The 18780-nt window shown below is 45.7% G+C and overlaps 1 protein-coding gene across 10 annotated transcripts in view; it reads left to right on the top strand.

The window, feature by feature from the left end:
• The first annotated feature begins 1204 nt into the window (after positions 1-1204).
• Positions 1205-18780, top strand: part of ZYG11B (zyg-11 family member B, cell cycle regulator) — a 39205-nt gene continuing 21629 nt past the window's right edge. Inside the window, exons 1-5 of one of the 10 annotated variants that reach the window (XM_030206651.1) lie at positions 1205-1296; positions 2942-3107; positions 5495-5660; positions 6811-7565; positions 17759-17914. In XM_030206651.1, coding sequence (XP_030062511.1) covers positions 3096-3107; positions 5495-5660; positions 6811-7565; positions 17759-17914 — 1089 coding nt within the window. In that variant the 5' untranslated portion in view covers positions 1205-1296; positions 2942-3095. Of the gene's footprint in view, positions 1297-1321; positions 1554-1677; positions 1849-2941; positions 3108-5494; positions 5661-6810; positions 7566-17758; positions 17915-18780 lie in introns of those variants that run through there. The other 9 variants (XM_030206652.1, XM_030206653.1, XM_030206649.1 and 6 more) reach the window with 9 other exon arrangements.

Genomic DNA, 18780 nt, shown 5'->3' on the forward strand with positions numbered 1-18780 from the left:
GAGGAGAATCCCTGGGTGGCTGGAGGGGGGCAGGGGATAGAGGAGAATCGCTGGGTGGCTGGAGCAGGCTCTCACAGCAGGGGAGAGAACATTGGTGGGTGGCTGGAGGGGGGGCAGGGGAGAGAGGAGAATCACTGTGTGGCTGGAGGGGGAGCAGGGGAGAGAGGAGAATCGCTGGGTGGCTGGAGGGGGGCAGGGGAGAGAGGAGAATCACTGGGTGGCTGGAGGGGGAGCAGGGGACAGAGGAGACTCGCTGGGTGGCTGGAAGGGGGGCAGGGGAGAGAGGAGAATCGCTGGGTGGCTACAGGGGGGGGCAGGGGACAGAGGAGAATCGCTGGGTGGCTGGAAGGGGAGCAGGGGAGAGAGGAGAATCACTGGGTGGCTGGAGGGGGGCAGGGGACAGAGGAGACACACTCGCATCCAGCGGTCTCACTCTCTGTCACACATACACACTCGCACATTCACTCTCTCTCACACACAGTCACTCTCTCAAAAATAGACACTCTGAGAAAAACCTTGCTAGCGCCCGTTTCATTTGTGTCAGAAACGGGCCTGTTTTACTAGTAATTACTAATTTTTACAAGGGTGGCAGCAGGAATCATAGGTTAGTACTTTATTTCCCTAAGAATACGGATTTCCATTAAAAAAAAAAAGAAATGATACTTTTCATGGAAGTGATGACACTGATATTATCTTCTAAGATTTTCACAGTATTCCATTCCTTTGGGTATTCCTTAACACCCAAAATATTATATTATAAACTATAACTAGGCTCCTTCCTTTTGTGTGTCTGTTGGAGTGGAATTTATTTATGCCACTGATGACTGGGTTTCACAGCATAAGAAACATCGATCGACCTCTGCTGATGGCATCATCATGCATTTATTTTTCTTTATTATTTGTTGCAAGTTTGACATACGTTATCTTACTTGATTCTTAGCTGGTGCTATGTAGAGTGATAAACTAAACTATGAACTTTAAACAAGGAAGACGGTAAAGGACGGAGGCGTGGCGTGGCATGGGTATCTGCAACTTGGTGGCCGACCAATGGGGTGGGAGGGTGGGCGGGAGATGTAAACGCAGAGTCGACCCGGCGGTACTGAGACAGAGGTTAGAGCTGGACGATCCCTTTAAGGAGGCGGATCCCTCCTGTTCACTTCCAGGTCGGCGCCGGCAGCTCTTCCCGCCCCTTCCCCCTCCCCTCCCCCCCCCTGCGCGCTTTGTTTACTCTACGCCGGGCAGCTGCTGGCCGGGGGGGTCCTCCAGGGCCCGAGTGGCCCTCACACCGCAAACATGGTGAGTCCCCCCCCCCCTTCGTGTGCATACATACATATGTTTTTATATGTACAGTGCCTGCTCGCATATAGAGCGCAGCGGCCCCCGAAATCGCCCCAGAGCACCCACTCACCTTCAAAAGAGCGATATAATGAGCTGTCCGCCCCGCCTCAGGGCCCACGTGCATTTCTGATCAGCGCACGGGGAGCAGATGGGAAAAAGGCCTGGGTCGCATTAAAATGCCCTGAGAGGGGGACAGGAATTAGACCACAGCAGGGGTAGGAGGGCTGTGTTTTCTCTCCCCCCCCCCCCCCCCCCAAGGCTTACCCTGGCCTTCAACTGCAGAAGAGGAAGAGAGAGGAGGATCTTTCTCCTTACAGATAATAAGGGAGAACTGAACAGGATGACAGTGCAGTAAGAGAATACTCCTCTTGATATAGCCGGGGAAGGGCTGAGTTTGGTACCACCTGGAAAGATAAGAGCCAGTCAGCTGCTTGAATAGTGTGGTAGTTTTTAGGGAATACCCCTCTCACTGTAGCCCAGGAAATGCTGGATTCTGTGGCACCTGTACAGGTAAGGGAGAGAGTGCCTGCCTGACTAGGATGACAATGCAATAAGAGAATATTCCCATTGGTATAACCAGGGAAGGACTGACTTTGGTACCACCTGTAAAGATAAGAGCCATCCTGTTGCTTGAATAGTGTAGTAGTGCCTAAGGGAATACCTCTCTCACCATAGCTGGGGAAGTGCTGGATTCTGTGGCACCTGTACAGGTAAGGGAGCGCCTGCTGCCTGACTAGGATGACAGTGCAATAAGAGAATATTCCCATTGGTATAACCAGGGAAGGACTGACTTTGGTACCACCTGTAAAGATAAGAGCCATCCTGTTGCTTGAATAGTGTAGTAGTGCCTAAGGGAATACCTCTCTCACCATAGATGGGGAAGTGCTGGATTCTGTGGCACCTGTACAGGTAAGGGAGAGCCTGCTGCCTGGCTGGGATGACAGTGCAATAAGAGAATATTCTTCTTGGTATAGCCAGGGAAGGCTGACTTTGGTACCACCAAAAGAGTCAGCCTGCTGCTTGAATAACATTCTAGTGCTTAAGGGAATACCCCTCTCGCTATAGCAGAGGAAATGCTGCATTCTGTGGCACCTGTACAGGTAAGGGAGAGCCTGCTGCCTGAATAGGAAGACGGTGCAATTAGAGAATATTCCTCTTGGTATAGCTGGGGAAGGGCAGACTTTGGTACCACCTGTAAAGATAAGAGGCAGTCTGCTACTTGAATAGTGTGGTAGTGCTTAAGGGAATACCCCTCTCACTGTAGCCAGGGAAGTACTGGATTCTGTGGCAACTGTACAGATAAGGGAGAGCCTGCTGCCTGAGAAGTACTGAACTTGGTGCCATCTATACAGAGAGGGGAGAGCATACTGTCTCAATAGGGTAGCAGTGCAGTAAGGGAATACCCCTCTCGTTATAGCTGGAGATGTGCTGAGTTTGGTGCCACCTGTACAGAAAGGGAGGGGAGAGCCTGCTGCCTGAATGTGCTGGCAGTGCCCATGCCTCAGATCTGCCCTGAGCTAAGGAAGTCAGCCAGTTTGGGCACGCCCATGTATTTCAACATATCACATCAATTTGTTCATTTCTTATTTTTTTTTTAAACCAGACTACATATTTTAATAGAAGCAGCTGTAGTGTGTAAAATTATTGAATACGCCTGAGGTTGACAAGTAGCCAGTCTTGATGGTATCCTCTCTCTGATGTAGCAGTTGTGTCCTGTTTGGAACCAAACTGCCAGCTCACTCTTCACAGCCTGCCAAATGTCAGATAGGGTAAGATTGACTTTCATGTAACTGCAGCATTTGCCTAATTTTTAATGTGGTACTGTGATTAATTTATTTGTGGTTAATGGCTTTGCGTTGAACTTTTTTATTCAAGGAATACAGTGTGTAAATATAGTAACATGTTACTCCAGTGTGGAGCTGGTGAAATTCTATCTGTGATATTAAAATACAGGTTCCTGCTGTCAAAAGTACAACGTATAAAATCAATCCTGCTTTTAAAGAGGTCTCCAAATTATAGTTTCTTGGGTTGATTGACTAGTCTGTTCTTATACAAGTTGCTTTAGGCTAAAAAGCAACCTTGTAAGAGGAGTATAAATATTTATAATTTGTCATGGCAGCTTCATAGAACATGGCATGCAGATACTTCGTGCCAGAATATGAAGGTAGCTACCCTAATCATATGAGAGAATATTATTAGAGGCATTTGTTAGGTAGATAGAGGGATGTATGCTGCAGTCTTTGGAAGTTGCCAGCAGATGTGTTTGTGAGAACAAATTAGATGGGCCTGTTAATCGCTGTCTTATGCGTTTTTATGTATAAATGTTCATGAATTCTCAGAGTGTTCTGGAAACAGGGCTTTAAGACTCTGACTGTTAAAGGGTTGTGATCTCAAGGTAGGACTCCTCCAACATCACACAGATTAAAAACTACAGTGTCATGGTTCTCTGTAATGTCGGTGGAACCTAATGTATTGCTGTCTGCCAGGTGAGTAAGAACATAAGAAAGCCATACTGGGTCACACCAGTGGTCCATCTAGCCCAGTATCCTGTTTCCATCAGTGGCCAATCCAGGTCACAAATACCTTGCAAAAACCCAAATAGTATCAGCATTCCATGCTACCAGTCCCAGGGCAAGCAGTGGCTTCCCTGTGTCTATCTCAGTAGCAAACTAATGACTTTTCCTCCAGAAACTTAACCAAACCTTTTTTTTAAACCCAGATATGCTAACCACTGTTACCACATCCTCTGAGCATTGCCTCCTATCCCATGACTCTCTTAATTTTCTCAGGAGTCTCTTAATGAGGAACGTGTCAAAAGCATTCCGAACATTAAGTACATCAACCGGCTCATCTTTATTGACATGTTTGTTCATGCCTTGTTCATGCCTTCAAAGAAATGAAGCAAATTGGTGAGGCAAGACTTCACTTGGCTGAATCAGTCCAGTTAAACCATGTTTGTCTATGAGTTCTGTAATTTTATTCTTTATAATAGTTTCCACTATTTTGCCCAGCACTGAAGTCAGGCTTGCCATAAGGTCTGTAAATACCCAGATCACCCTGGAACCCTTTTTAAAATCAGCATTACGTTGGTCAGCCTTCAATCTTAAGGTGCTACGGATGACTTTAACAGCATGTTACATATTACTAACAGCAGATTAGCAATTTCATGTTTGCGTTCTTTCAGTACCCTAGGGTGCATGGCATTTGGTCCAGGTGATTTACTACTCTTTAATTTGTCAATTTGTCTCAGTATGTCTTTCCTCTGCATATCTGTGGGGACTGAATGCTAAATATCTTGAGATCAATATCTTGCTAACTATAAGAATTACTGGCTTGTTCAATAAGAAAATGGAATTTAAAGTAATGGTGTGTTGGTATCCTGCCTGTTTGATCATGACTGCTGAATCTTGCTTCTGATAGGTGTAGTTCTTCATTTTATAATCCATCACTTAGTCTGCCTTTTCTTATAACAGCTGTTCTTGTCATGTTTTTTTTGCACCCATCTTACCAAACCTCATCCCACTGAGCCCTACTTCCTTTCTCTTTAACCTGAACTGTATGTGTGTATATATACCCTAATCCTTCCTGCCTTCCCTGTTCCCCGTCCCATGCATACCATGACATTTTCTGCAGAAATAGAGCCATGTTGCTTTACAATTGATTATTAATGGTTTGGTAGTTCACATAATATCAAATAAAAATATCTGTGGTCGACAATATTGACCTAATCCACTTAAATATCGTTATAGGCTATATGTTATTAGAATTATGTGCTGTTGATCCAATTAAAACAAAAAAAAAGTGCCACCTGATGACAGAGCATCAGTTCCCAAACCCAAGTCCTAGTATTTGGACTGACAGGTGTTTTGAAGATCTGTAGATGAAGCACTTTCAGCCCCTGGGAGGTGGGGAATCATGGACATCGAGCAACTGTGCCAGTGACCTTTGGTCTAGGGCAGAGAGCGGGGTTAAAACAGATTCCATTTGGCTGCAAGAATAGGAATGGTTAGGTAGGCAAAAATGTTAACTTCAGAGTTGCTCGGAGTTTGTCCTTTTGGAGTGATTCGGACTCTGCAGGCTGTACAGGGCTTAGAAAATTGCTTATTTTGTCTGCTGTGTAATTTACTCATTTTCCCTGAATGCTGTGCTTTAACAGGAGGAATCATCACCAAGGTCATTACTTGATATCTGCCTGAATTTTCTGAGTGCTAACCTAGAGAAGTTTTGCTGGGAAAGACAAGATGGAACATTTTGCCTGCAGGAATCAGCTGTGTTTCCTCAGGAAGTGGCTGACCGGTTACTACAGACTATGGCATTTCAGGGTAAAATTGCTGCATTTTGCTGTCTTCGCTTTCACAGTCTTTTTCTCCCACTTACCCAGGTGCTGACACGCAGGAGTCCAGGGCAAAAACCTGGTGAGAGGACCCCAAAGCTTACCTGCAGGTTATGCCCCCTTCAGTTTGAGGCAGGCTTGGGGTCCCCTATAGCATGGGGGCCCAGGCAATCGCCCTGGTTGCCATCCCCTAATGCCGGCCCTGCTTACAGGTCTCTGCTGTCAAGAGACTGAACCGGATCCTGGCAAGTAGTTTACCTGTGTAGGGGGTTTCTCATGCCTCTTGTTCTCTGCTTAGCACGTGTGCGCATGTGAAACATCCTGCCCGGCCTAATAATTCCAGTTTGACTGGAGAATTATATAAACAGTATCTTCAGTGAAAGATGAAGACATTTGTGTAATGAGTAGAACAGTAGTGTAATATCAGAAAAGAACAGTAATTTGAGGGTGGGAAGTGATGGAGTTCACCTATCCTGAGCAAAACTGTTTGTCTTCACACAGCGTATGCATGTGTACGAGGCATTCTGCTAAGAGTTTTATTTACAGGGGACTATAGAGAAAAAACAATCCACTGAGCGATAATAGTGTTGTGTATTTAGGAAATGTGGACACTGTCTTCAGAATATTGTAACATATCACCAGAGCCTTGTCAGGGTGCATGTTGCTGGAGCAGATGGATCACGTGGCCATCAGTTCCCTTCCTTTTAAGGTAGAAGCAGCTTCCTGAAGGTCTGGCTGAATTACCTAGATGGGATATGAACCTGGTTTTTCAGAATTTAGATCTGTACAGTACATAAGATTATACTGTAGATAACTATCTTTTTCTTAGGTTAGTAGTTGCCGAACCTTCCATTAGACATACTGATAGAACCCCAAAGTACATCAAAATCTTAGTTCACTTCAGAATTCATATGTAGAGGTTTTGTCAATTCTGTAGGTTTGCAATAATTGTCAGATTCCTGTGCTGGTTTTTTTTTTCTGTCACTTGACTGACTGGATGCTCCTTTAATTCTGTGGCCTACCTCCAAGTAAATCAGGTACCATGGGTGGGTCCAAACACATTTAGAATTAGCATCTTTAAAGAAATCTGTGATAAGAATCTTCATTTTAATCATATTCTTGCTACTGCTTCTCTCCAGGGCAGCTGAATGAAGTGACTGTAGGGATTTTTCGTGGCAACCAAATGCGCTTGAAGCGTGCATGCATCCAAAAAGCCAAAATCTCTGCAATAGCGTTCCAGAAGGCATTTTGCCACCACAAGCTGGTGGAGCTCGATGCCACAGGGGTGAATGCAGACATTACAATTACAGACATTATAAGCGGACTCAGCAGAAGCAAATGGTTACAGCAGAACCTTCAGTGCCTTGTGCTGAATTCCTTAACCCTTTCACTGGAGGACCCTTATGAACGGTGCTTCAGCCACTTGTCTGGGCTGCGCTCTTTGAGCATTACGAACGTCCTATTCTATAATGAGGATCTGGCTGACGTGGCCTCGCTTCCAAGGCTGGAGAGTTTAGACATATCCAACACTTCAGTGACTGACATAACAGCCCTGGTGGCCTGTAAGGACAGACTCAGGTCTCTGACCATCCATCATCTGAAGTGTTTAAAGATGACAACAACCCAAATACTGGATGTCATTAGGCAGCTGAAACACCTGAATCACCTAGACATTTCTGATGACAAGCAGTTTACATCGGATATAGCCTGTCGTCTGCTCGAAGAAAAGGACATCCTGCCTAACTTAATGTCCCTGGACATTTCTGGGAGGAAGCATGTTACAGAAAAAGCTATGGAAGCCTTTGTCAGACAGCGGCCCAGGATGCGCTTCGTGGGATTGCTCGCCACAGAAGCTGGGTATTCAGAATTCCTCTCTGGAGAAGGAAGTCTGAAGGTTGGAATTAGTTCAGTAGTCACAAATTCTGATCAGGGAAAGTTAATATTGGTTAAAATAAAACAAACGCAGTTAGAATATCTATTGTAGAAATAAATGACATCACCTGTCTGAAAAGCATAGCAAGGAGAGAAATACAAGTTTTAGCCAATGGCTTAATAAATGAGAAATCACTCTTCAACTTGCCAGTCCAGCTAGCCGCAAATTCATGTGTCATAATTCAAGGGCTTATTTCCAAAACTTAAGTCCATTTTTGGCAAAACTTGAGCTATAGTTTTGTATGGACAAAGGATATTGTTATATACCTGTGTAATTAATTGTTGAGATCGAAAGTGTGTTTGTCCTTTGCCTGCAGCCAGTTAAAATACTTCTTGTAGGGAATGAAAAATATGCATGTTTACATGAAAAATTTGAGTTTTCTCTGATGCAACTAAAATGGACTTAGCAGGTTTTGGAAATAAGCCCTTGAGTTGTAGTTTTTTTAACACATTGTTATCCCATTGATGAAAACCCTGTTCTAGTACACACGAGTTCCTTCACACCATGTTCTGATTGGGTTTGTCTGTGCCACTTATACCATGCACTATTCTAGAAACCTCCAAACCACTGGAACCATAACATGAAATACTTCCATACCACACAGCGGACACTAAGGCATCCATGTGGTTCCCAGTCTTTCTTCCTTGAGGTTCTTTGCTGTTCCTTGCCCCTTGATCTTTAAATGTGATGCAAACTAAAGTAGATAAATAAGCTCCCTCAGAACTTCAAAACTTTAGCCTGAAAGAGTTAAATGCAAAGTTATAGCCAAAGTTCATCAGCACATCTTGAATTGCCCATTTTCTCCTGAGGATTGTATTTCTCTTCCAGAATTTGCATGAGGCAAAGAGAGAACTTTCATACAGACTTTTTGCACTGTTTTGCCTGGCCATTTAAATCTGCTCATTTGTGTCGTCTATTCCAAAACTAGGATGGCTACATTTCCTTTCCTGTCTTAAAAAAAAAACAAAACTTTTTTTAGGTGCCTTCTAAAAGGCTGTTTAGCAGTATTGGGAGGGTGTGAGTGATGGGAAGGACAGTGGTGTCCTGAATCCTAGTTGATAGAGGGCTAGAAAGTGTTGCATATTAAAAATAAGTCCCAAACAATAGGGACTCGAGACGGGCTATGTTTTGGCTAGACTGGAGTGCCTGCGTCAGAAGTCTGCAATACATAGATCAAAACATGCAAACAAATTCAGTAGAGGTGAAATGCTGCTGGACTGATTCTACTGAATGCTGAATTTGTTTGCTTTATTGTCCTCCTTTGCCGGGGGAGAGGTTTTTTTTTAATGTTTCCCCAAAAGGTTTACTGCTATTCTTTGTGACCCAAATACAACTTCGTGCATGTGACACACGCGCATTTCAACTTATATATTGTAGACTCCTAATGCAGGTGCTGTAGCTGAAACATGGCCTGTATTAAGTCCCTGTTTGCCACTTATTTTTGTTAATTAAAATTTGTATAGAGATTCCTTTGGCTCCGCACTGGTCTTTGGTTATCTCTCCTGTGTTTTGCTTCTGATACCTGTTTGTGGAGATAGATCCTTCTATTTTTCTTCATAGGATATTTAGCACCCACTTGGGGTTAACTCTGCGGCCAACTGGAGGGTCTGTCCCCAGCGCTGTTCAGGCCCGCCTGCACCTGGGCATGTGCTGTACACTACTACCCTCCTCCCACCAACTGGGTTTCGCTTGCCTCTAGGCAAGTTTCCCACTCTCAAGTTATTCCTCGGTGATTTCTAAGGACACTAGGGCCACACTCTCAGGGGTCTCACAGTTCCTAGAAAGCAGCTACAGACCCAAACACAAACCACCAGGATTCTTAGTCAGTCCAGGACAACAGAGCTAATAAACTAATGGGTTTATTATCATGAAAATAGAATAGTGAACGATATAAAGTAGGTGGAAAAACAGCAAGCAATAATAGGCAACTAAATAAGGATCAATATTAAAGCTAGCTAAACACTTTGTTACTACCTGGGTAGCACCTGGGGAGTTTCAGGAAAATAACTGCTTACAGGTCTTGAACAAGGTCCCAGGGCAGAGATGTTTACCCTCTGCACTCCCTAGCTGAGACTGGGGAAAATCGAGTACCTCCTGGCTGGATTTTGAACTCCATGGTCAATCAGAGCCCAGAGCATTAATTTTTCAAAGAATCTGGTCAACAGCTGGGCAGGATACTTTTTCCTCAGGGCTTAAGCCAGCAGTTCCCAAACTGTGCGCTGCAGCACCCTGGTGTGCCAAGTGAACTCTCAGGGGTGCAGAGGCAAATCCTGACTTCCCTCCCGCCGCCACCTGAACTGAGAAGGCAACCGGCCCTCGCAACAGGAAGTTGCATCAGATATGATTGCAATTTCTTAAGGGCCCACACTAAGGCCAAACATTCTTTCTCAGTAGTGGCATATACTGCTCCTCGGTCAAGGAGCTTGCAACTCAGGTACACAATGGGGTGCTCCCCTCCTCTGCTGTTTACTTGACTGAGTACAGCCCCAGTGCCGTATGTCGAGGCATCAGTCTGTACCACAAATCTTTGTTGGTAATCAGGCACAACGAGTGTAGCTAATGCAGTCTTTAATTCTTGGAAGGTGTTTCACATTCTGGCGACCAGGTAATGATTTGAGGCAGTCTCTTTTTAGTCAGGTCAGTCAGGGGATGGCTATAGCGCTATAGTGAGGCACAAACTTTCTGTAATACCCTGTTATCCCAAGGAAGGCCAATACTTGCTTTTTGGTTTTGGGAGTGGGTCAAGTCTATATAGCTTCCACTTTAGGTGGCTCAGGCTTTAGCTGTCCACCTCTCACTCTGTGCCCCAAGTATTGCATTTCTGCCATCCCAATCTGACATTTACTGGGCTTGATGGTCAGGCAGGCCTTTCTGATCAGATCTAACACCCTACTTAAATGGATCAGGTGGTCATCCCAAGTCTGACTGTACACAACAATGTCATCAAGATAAGCCCTAGCATGCGCCTGGAGTCCATCTAACAGACGATTCACCAAGCACTGGAATGTACCAGGGGCATTTTTCATTCCAAAAGGCATAACAGTAAGTTCATAAATGCCAAATGGAGTAATGAATGCTGATCACACCTGAGCAGCAGCTATTAGGGGAATCTGTCAGTACCCTTGACTAAGGTCCATTGTGGTTGGGTACTGGGCCCCAGCTAAGTAGTCTAGCAACTCGTCCATCCGGGGTATCGGATAGGTGTCAGATACAGTACATTCATTAAGCCTCCTGTAATCCACAGAGAAGCGGGTTGTGCCATCTTTCTTAGGAACAAGAACTACAGGAGAAGCCCAGGGACTCGGAGATTTCTTTATGACACCTAGGGCTAGCATCTCATCAATCTCCTGCTTCATGTGCTTCTCCACCTCAGCATATGTTCGATAGGCACTCTGCTTCAGTAGTTTATAATCACCATTGTCTGCATTGTGATTAGCTAAATGAGTAATTCCTGGTTTAGTACGTTTGCAGTACTGCTTCTAGCTGCTGTTTCTGAATGGGGGTTAACTGCTCTCCCACTACAAGTTATGTAGATCCCTCTGGTAATGTCTCCTAGGAGGTCAAGTATGGGTTCACTATCCTGACACTCTTCTGGTGGGCTACATACAGCTAACACCATAGCTGTGCGATCTGCATAGGCCTTTAACATATTTGCATGAAAGGTACACCGCTTTCTGTCTTAAGAGTCCATGGATATAACAGTTTGTATCATTTAGCCATTGAATGACCTTGTAAGGTCCCGCCCAGTTAGCCTGAAGTTTACAACGTACTGGGACTAAAATAAGTACCTGCTGGCCCTCATGAAACTCTTTTGGGCTCTACGATCATACCAGGTCTTTTGCTTAGTCTGGGTTGCCTGCAAGTTATTTCTTACAAAGCCCACAAAGTCTTCTAATCTCTGCCGCATATTAACTACATATTCAATTACAGGGGTGTTGGGAGGTGTCAACTTTCCCCTCCCAGTGTTCTCTTATTAGATCAAGGGACCCTCTCACCCTCTGTCCATAAAGCAGCTCAAATGGGGAGAACCCAGTAGACTCCTGGGGTACTTCTCTGTATGCAAACAGTAGGTAGGGTAAGTACTTTTCCCAGTCCATATCTTCAGACTCCACAAAAGTCTAACATATGCGTTAATGTTCCATTAAATCTCTCCGCCAACCCATTAGTTTCAGGGTGATATGGGGTGGTACATACAGATTTCACTCCACAGTGTGCCCACAGATTTTGGATCAACTCAGACATAAACTGTGTCCCTTGGTCCTAGAGTGTTTCTAATGGATGTCCTACCTGGGAAAATATTTCTAGCAGGGCAGTGGCAACTTTCTCTGCTTCTATTGAGGATAAGGCTACCGCTTCAGGATATCTGGTAACAAGGTCCACCATTGTCAATATATACCTTTTCCTAATCTGGCTAGGAAAAGTTAGAGGCCCCACTTTATCCACAGCTATTCTTTCAAATGGCTCACTGATAATGGGTAAAGGTTTCGGGGTGATCTTGGGTCTTACCCACTCTTTGGCACGCATCACAGGTTCGACAATAATCAGCTACGGCTCGAGATACGGCCTATAGAAGTTTTGTGTCAACCTAGTGCATGTGCTTGTCACCCTCTGATGTCCTGCTAGTGGAATGTCATGTGCAATCTGTAGGAGTTGTTGTCTGTATGCTTGGGACAATATAAGCTGCTTGCCTGATGTCCAGGCTCTGTTAGGATCGACGGGATAAGTCTATCTGTATATCAATCCCCCTTTCCATAGGATATGGTCTTTACGAGTCTCATCAGTTGGCTGACCAACCCTCTGCCGCAGGGCTTCCAGGTCTGGGTCAGAGTGCTGTGCTTCCTGAAAAGCATGTCTCTGTTCTATATCAGTATCCATAGTTGGAAGGGGCTGGGCTGGTGATTTCTGACAAATCAGAGTCAACAATCTGATCAATAGGTGTGTCAAATAAGTCAGGCAGTCCCATACTCACGGTCCCAGTCACCTCAGGAACTGGTGCTGCTGGAAGCACCTCCTCCTGCCCCTGGGTCAGCTGATTTCACCTGGACTGGCTCAGGATCTGGAAATGGAGAGGTGGTCTCTGCTGCTTCCGCTTTTTAGGCCACCCTTGCCTGACTTCTGATCACCATAGCAGAAATGCTGACTCTGCTATCAAGGGTAATGTTCATTAGACCCATGTTGGTCCCAGACAGCATCGGTACTGGCATGTTTTTCATTATTCCTTCCATTATCCTAATGGATCCTAAGGAGCTTAGCCGAGATTGGGTGGCAGAGCCAGCCGGTGGTGGGAGGCGAGGATAGTGCTGGGCAGACTTATACGGTCTGTGCCAGAGCCAGTGGTGGGAGGCGGGGCTGGTGGTTGGGAGGCGGGGATAGTGCTGGACAGACTTATACAGTCTGTGCCCTGAAGAGAACAGGTACAAATCAAAGTAGGGTATACAGAAAAAGTAGCACATATGAGTTTGTCTTGTTGGGCAGACTGGATGGACCATGCAGGTCTTTTTCTGCCGTCATTTACTATGTTACTATGTTTTTCTGTATCCAGGCTTGGTACCCCAATCCAGGAATACTCGAGCAATGGGTACAGTCTCTCTGGATCCATTGGCTAACACTACTTTTGCAGTATGCAGTGGAAGAATAGCGTCTTCCAGCACTAACTCTGGTCGTAATAAAGTTATGCTAGAGCCAGTGTCCACAAGCCCAGCCACCTGGGTCTGATTCACAGTTACTGGGGTGCTATAGTGTTGTGGAAACCCATCTGCTTCCTTACTTGATGAATGGCTAGTAACTTTTTGTGCTGCGGCAACTGCTTAGGCCTCCTTCGTGGGGCTGGACCTACACATGAAAGCTGCCAGCTTTGGTGCAGGAACTGGAATACTCTTCAGTGCAGGCTTGGGGTTATCTGGGCAATCCACTTTGAAATGTCCTGCATGCCCACACTGGTAACAAGGACTTTCATGCCTAAAAGTCATTGGGTTTTGGGGAACACTGGAGGGTTTGGTGACTTCTCTGAGGTTGCAGGAATATTTGGCTTAGGTCCTTGGATGCTCTTAGATCCTGGTTGCTGTGTATACTGACAACTTCTGTTCGCCAACCAGGGATGGTTAGCCACAAAGAAGTTAGCCAGTTCAGCCGCCTTCTTTGGGGTACGAGGCTGGTGATCTTGAACATGTTCCCTCACCTCTGGATGACAACACTGAAAAAACTGCTCCAGGACCATCAGGTTTTAGCTGTCCTCCGGGGTTTTAACCTCAGCTTCACTGAGCCACTGCTGGTGCTGGTGTCTTAGCTGAATCACAAACTCGCTGTGAGTATCATCCATCCCCTTTTGCAAAGTCCGGAACTTCAGTCTGTAAGTCTTGGGGGTAAAATGACATAACGGTTCAACAAAGCTTCGCACACCTCCTCAAACTGGGAGCATGTTTCTGTGGACAGGCCTTGGAATGCCTCAAATGCTCTACCAGTGAGCTTTCCTCCCAAATAGCGCACCCAGTCTTTCTTGGGAATCTCATCGAGGCAGCAAATTTTCTCAAAGGCAGTTAGATATCCATCAAACTGCGCAAACAGGTTGGGCCCAATCCGGGCTGTGGATCCTACCTCTGGCCTTGGCGTAGGGGTTGGGCTGGAGTATTGGATTTGAGCCATTTCCATCTCCAACCTCATTTTCTACAGCTGGAATTCCCGCTTATTCTCGTCATGCTGCAGCTGGTCTAGCTGCTGTCACTCTTCCCGGTCCTCTCGTCACTGTTGGTCTAACTGCTGTCGCTCTACCATGTAGATCTGTCGGATCTCAGTTGGTGTGGCATCCGGCCCTATGGAGTCTGCTCCCAGGAGAACTCCAAACAGGCAGGTCCTTCCACTCCTCATTGAGGTCATCCAGTCGCTCTTGTGGCTGAGGGCCACTTCCAGTCGCCATCAGCACGCTGCTAATCTAACATTACAAAAAAAAACTGAATGGGGAAGGGACCCTGTTACTGCTGCAGTCGTTCATTGTGCTTTGTGTCTGGAGGGTACAGATAAAAACAAACTGTGAACCACTGAGTGGATGGTGACCCTCACCCCATACAATGAGCCTGACAATCCCACCACGCTGCCACAAAAAAAGAAAGACAAGGTCTGTCACAAAATGCCTAGCACCTACCTGGGGTTAACTATGCAGCCACCTGGAGGGTCTGTCCCCAGCACTGCTCAGGCCCGCCTGCACCTGGGCATGTGCTCTACACTATTACCCACCTCCCACTGTCTGGGTCCGGCTTGTCTCTGGGCAAGTCTCCCACTCTTAAGTTATGCCCCTGTGATTTCTTAGGACACTGGGGCCACACTCATAGGGGTCCCACAGTTATACATATACATAAGTTCCTAGAAAACACAGATCTAAAACCCAAACCACCAGGATTCTTTGTCAGTCCAGGACAATAGAGCTAATAAACTCAATGGGTTTATTATCATAAAATAGAACAGTGAACGATATAAAACAGGTGGGAAAACAACAAGCAACAACTGGGAGAATGGGCGTGCAAGTGGCAGATGAAGTTCAATGTTGACGTGCAAAGTGATGATTGTGGGTAAGAGGAACCCGAATTATAGCTACGTCTTGCAAGGTTCCGCGTTAGGAGTTACGGATCAAGAAAGGGATCTGGGTGTCGTCGTCGATGATACGCTGAAACCTTCTGCTCAGTGTGCTGCTGCGGCTAGGAAAGCAAATAGAATGTTGGGTGTTATTAGGAAGGGTATGGAGTCCAGGTGTGCGGATGTTATAATGCCGTTGTATCGCTCCATGGTGCGACCGCACCTGGAGTATTGTGTTCAGTACTGGTCTCCGTATCTCAAAAAAGATATAGTAGAATTGGAAAAGGTACAGCGAAGGGCGACGAAAATGATAGTGGGGATGGGACGACTTTCCTATGAAGAGAGGCTGAGAAGGCTAGGGCTTTTCAGCTTGGAGAAGAGACGGCTGAGGGGAGATATGATAGAAGTGTATAAAATAATGAGTGGAATGGATCGGGTGGATGTGAAGCGACTGTTCACGCTATCCAAAAATAATAGGACTAGAGGGCATGAGTTGAAGCTACAGTGTGGTAAATTTAAAACGAATCGGAGAAAATTTTTCTTCACCCAACGTGTAATTAGACTCTGGAATTCGTTGCCGGAGAACGTGGTACGGGCGGTTAGCTTGACGGAGTTTAAAAAGGGGTTAGATAGATTCCTAAAGGACAAGTCCATAGACCGCTATTAAATGGACTTGGAAAAATTCCGCATTTTTAGGTATAACTTGTCTGGAATGTTTTTACGTTTGGGGAGCGTGCCAGGTGCCCTTGACCTGGATTGGCCACTGTCGGTGACAGGATGCTGGGCTAGATGGACCTTTGGTCTTTCCCAGTATGGCACTACTTATGTACTTATGTACTTATGTACTTATGAGTAAGGATCAATATTAAAGCTATCTAAACACTTTGTTACTACCTGGGTAGCACCTGGGGAGTTTCAGGAAAATAACAACTGGAACAGGGTCCCAGGGCAGAGATGTTTACCCTCTGCACTCCCTAGCTGAGACTGGGGAAAATCTAGAACCACCTGGCTGGATTTTGAACTCCAGGGTCAATCAGAGCCCAGAGCATTAAGTTTTGAAATAATCTGTCCAATAGCTGGGCAGGATACTTTTTCCTCAGGGCTTAAGCTAAAAATAAATAGTTTTCTCTTCAACAGCCGTAAAACACGGAGCAAACACCACCTGCTGGCCAAACAGAAACACTGCATGAACATATTACAATTCACAGGCTTGAAAACCCCCCCGTTTTGCCACAGATACATATTTAGCCAGAACACTCATCTATCATCAGTAGCTTGTTCCAACTGAGATGCAGGAGTGTCACTAGGAATGACTTCTGCCTCTAACTGACCTAATTCTATCAATGCACAGGCAGAGGAGTGGGGAAACCTGAATTTAAAACCATACTGTGTCTGTTCTGCAGTATTCCAGAGTATTTAGGGTTTCCACTGTCAAGCAATGGTACATAAGCACTGCCACGCTGGGAAAAGACCAAAGGGCCATCAAGCCCAGCACTCTGTCTCTGACAGCGGCCAATCCAGGCCCCAAGAACCTGGGAAAAACCCAGAATTTAATAACGATCAATGGACTTTTCCTTCAGGAATCTGTCCAGACCCCCTTTAAACTCAGCAAGGCCAGCTGCCGTCACTACCTTCTCCGGCAATGAGTTCCAGAGTCTAACCACGCGCTGAGTAAAGAAAAGCTTTCTCCGATTTGTTTTAAACCTACCACATTCTAATTTCATCTTGTTTCCCCTAGCTCTATTATTGTTAGAAAGCGTAAACAAACGCTTCACATCTGTCCGCTCTACCCCACTCATTATTTTGTAGACCTCTATCATATCACCCCTCAGCCGCCTTTTCTCCAGGCTAAAGAGTCCTAGCCGTCTTAACCTTTCCTCATAAGGTAGTCGTCCCATTCCTTTTATCATGGTGTTTGGAGTGGCTCCTCTTTAGTTCCCCTGAGTCCCTGTAGGTAGCCACAAAATGAGTTATAGATCGGTCACTGGATCTGATTGGTCCACACGGTGTGGACCGATCACATTCCGTTCCATTAGGGTAATTTATTTATTTGTTTACTACCTTTTTGAAAGGCGGTGTACAGTAAGAATAGGTCAAGCATGAGCAACAGGCAATTACAGCAGTAAAAATATTCAAGTAACAATACAAAGTATGGCATAGTATACTACTTACAAATGTCAACACACTATGTAATAGAACATAATTGATAGTAAAGGGTAAAGCAAAGATGGAACATATAGACAGGTAAGAGAGTGAGAAGAGTTAGAAGGTAAGGTGACTGATTTAAAGAAAGTTGCACATGAGGTCAGAGAGATGGTTAAATATCTCAGCTAGGGTAGGAGTGGGTGAACATGTCTTGTACACTATGTCAGGGAAATTCTAGGCAGGCCACCTAGAGAATTTACGAAACAATAAGTTCTGTTAAGTCTCTAAAAGGCTCTTTTGCTTTACATAGTTTTAATATATTGAACAATGAGGAGGGGTATGGCTTTTTAGTTTTTGGAACCTGTTTGTTGCATTCTGTGCATTCTGAACTTTTAATACACTAGGTGTTGTTCCTGTACATTCATTAACTAGTTTCACACCAGTTTTTGAATATTAAGGTGTCCGGAGAAGGAAATGCGACTCAGATTGCAGAAGCTTTAAGGCGATACAGTGAGAGGTCGTTCTTTGTGAGGGAGGCGCTCTTTCACCTTTTCAGTCTCACGCATGTGATGGACAGAGCAACCCCTGAGATGCTGAAGGTAAAATGTAAAATGAAATGTTGCCTGCTGGAGAAGGGGATGGGTTTATTCATGGATAAAAATAGCAGCATGTGACTGCCTCAGAGTGAGTTAAATGTTAGTATTTATTTATGTTATGCAGCCCCAATTTTGCTATCAAATTAGTGATGTTAGCCAAGTTATAGTACCTTTATGGTCTCTGCTCACCTGGAGTTGAGGATTACTGTCATTCCTTCTCTCCTCTCCATGTTCAGGTCTGCTGTGCAGGGTGTATACCAGATTTCTCCGAGGACAAGCAGGCTGCTTGTTCTCACGACTGGGTGACGTCCGCGGCAGCCCCCACCAACCGGAAAAGGCTTCGCGGGACGGTCGGCACGCAGGGCACGCCCACCGCGCATGCGCGGCCGTCCTCCCGCCCGTGCGCGACCGCTCCCGCCAGTTCCTTTTTTTCCGCGTCTGGAGAGAGTCGTGCTTTGCCGCTCTCTCTGCTTTCAGCCGCCGGAAAGTCGATCGCGTTTACGCGGATCGTTGTTTTTCTATTTAATTTTTTGTTACCGCCGGTTTCCCTTTTCTTTTTCAAAAAAAAAAAAAAAAAACCTGAGCGTGTGGAGCACGCGCTCCCTTTTTCCCTCGTTTCCAGCGGGGACGCCGCGTTGCGGCCTAGTGGCCGCACGGTCGTTTTCTTTTTCGAGGTGTGATTTTCGCCACCATTGACGACTTTGACTTCGCCGACGCGATTTTTCCGTCGATGTCCTCGAAGGTCCCGAGTGGATTTAAAAAGTGTGGTCGCTGCGGCCGGCCGATCTCGCAGACCGACACCCACGCTTGGTGCCTCCAGTGCCTCGGGCCGGAGCACAATATCAAGTCGTGTTCCCTGTGTCTCGGTC

This window comes from Microcaecilia unicolor, chromosome 6, assembly GCF_901765095.1.
Source record: "Microcaecilia unicolor chromosome 6, aMicUni1.1, whole genome shotgun sequence".
NCBI lineage: Eukaryota > Metazoa > Chordata > Amphibia > Gymnophiona > Siphonopidae > Microcaecilia > Microcaecilia unicolor.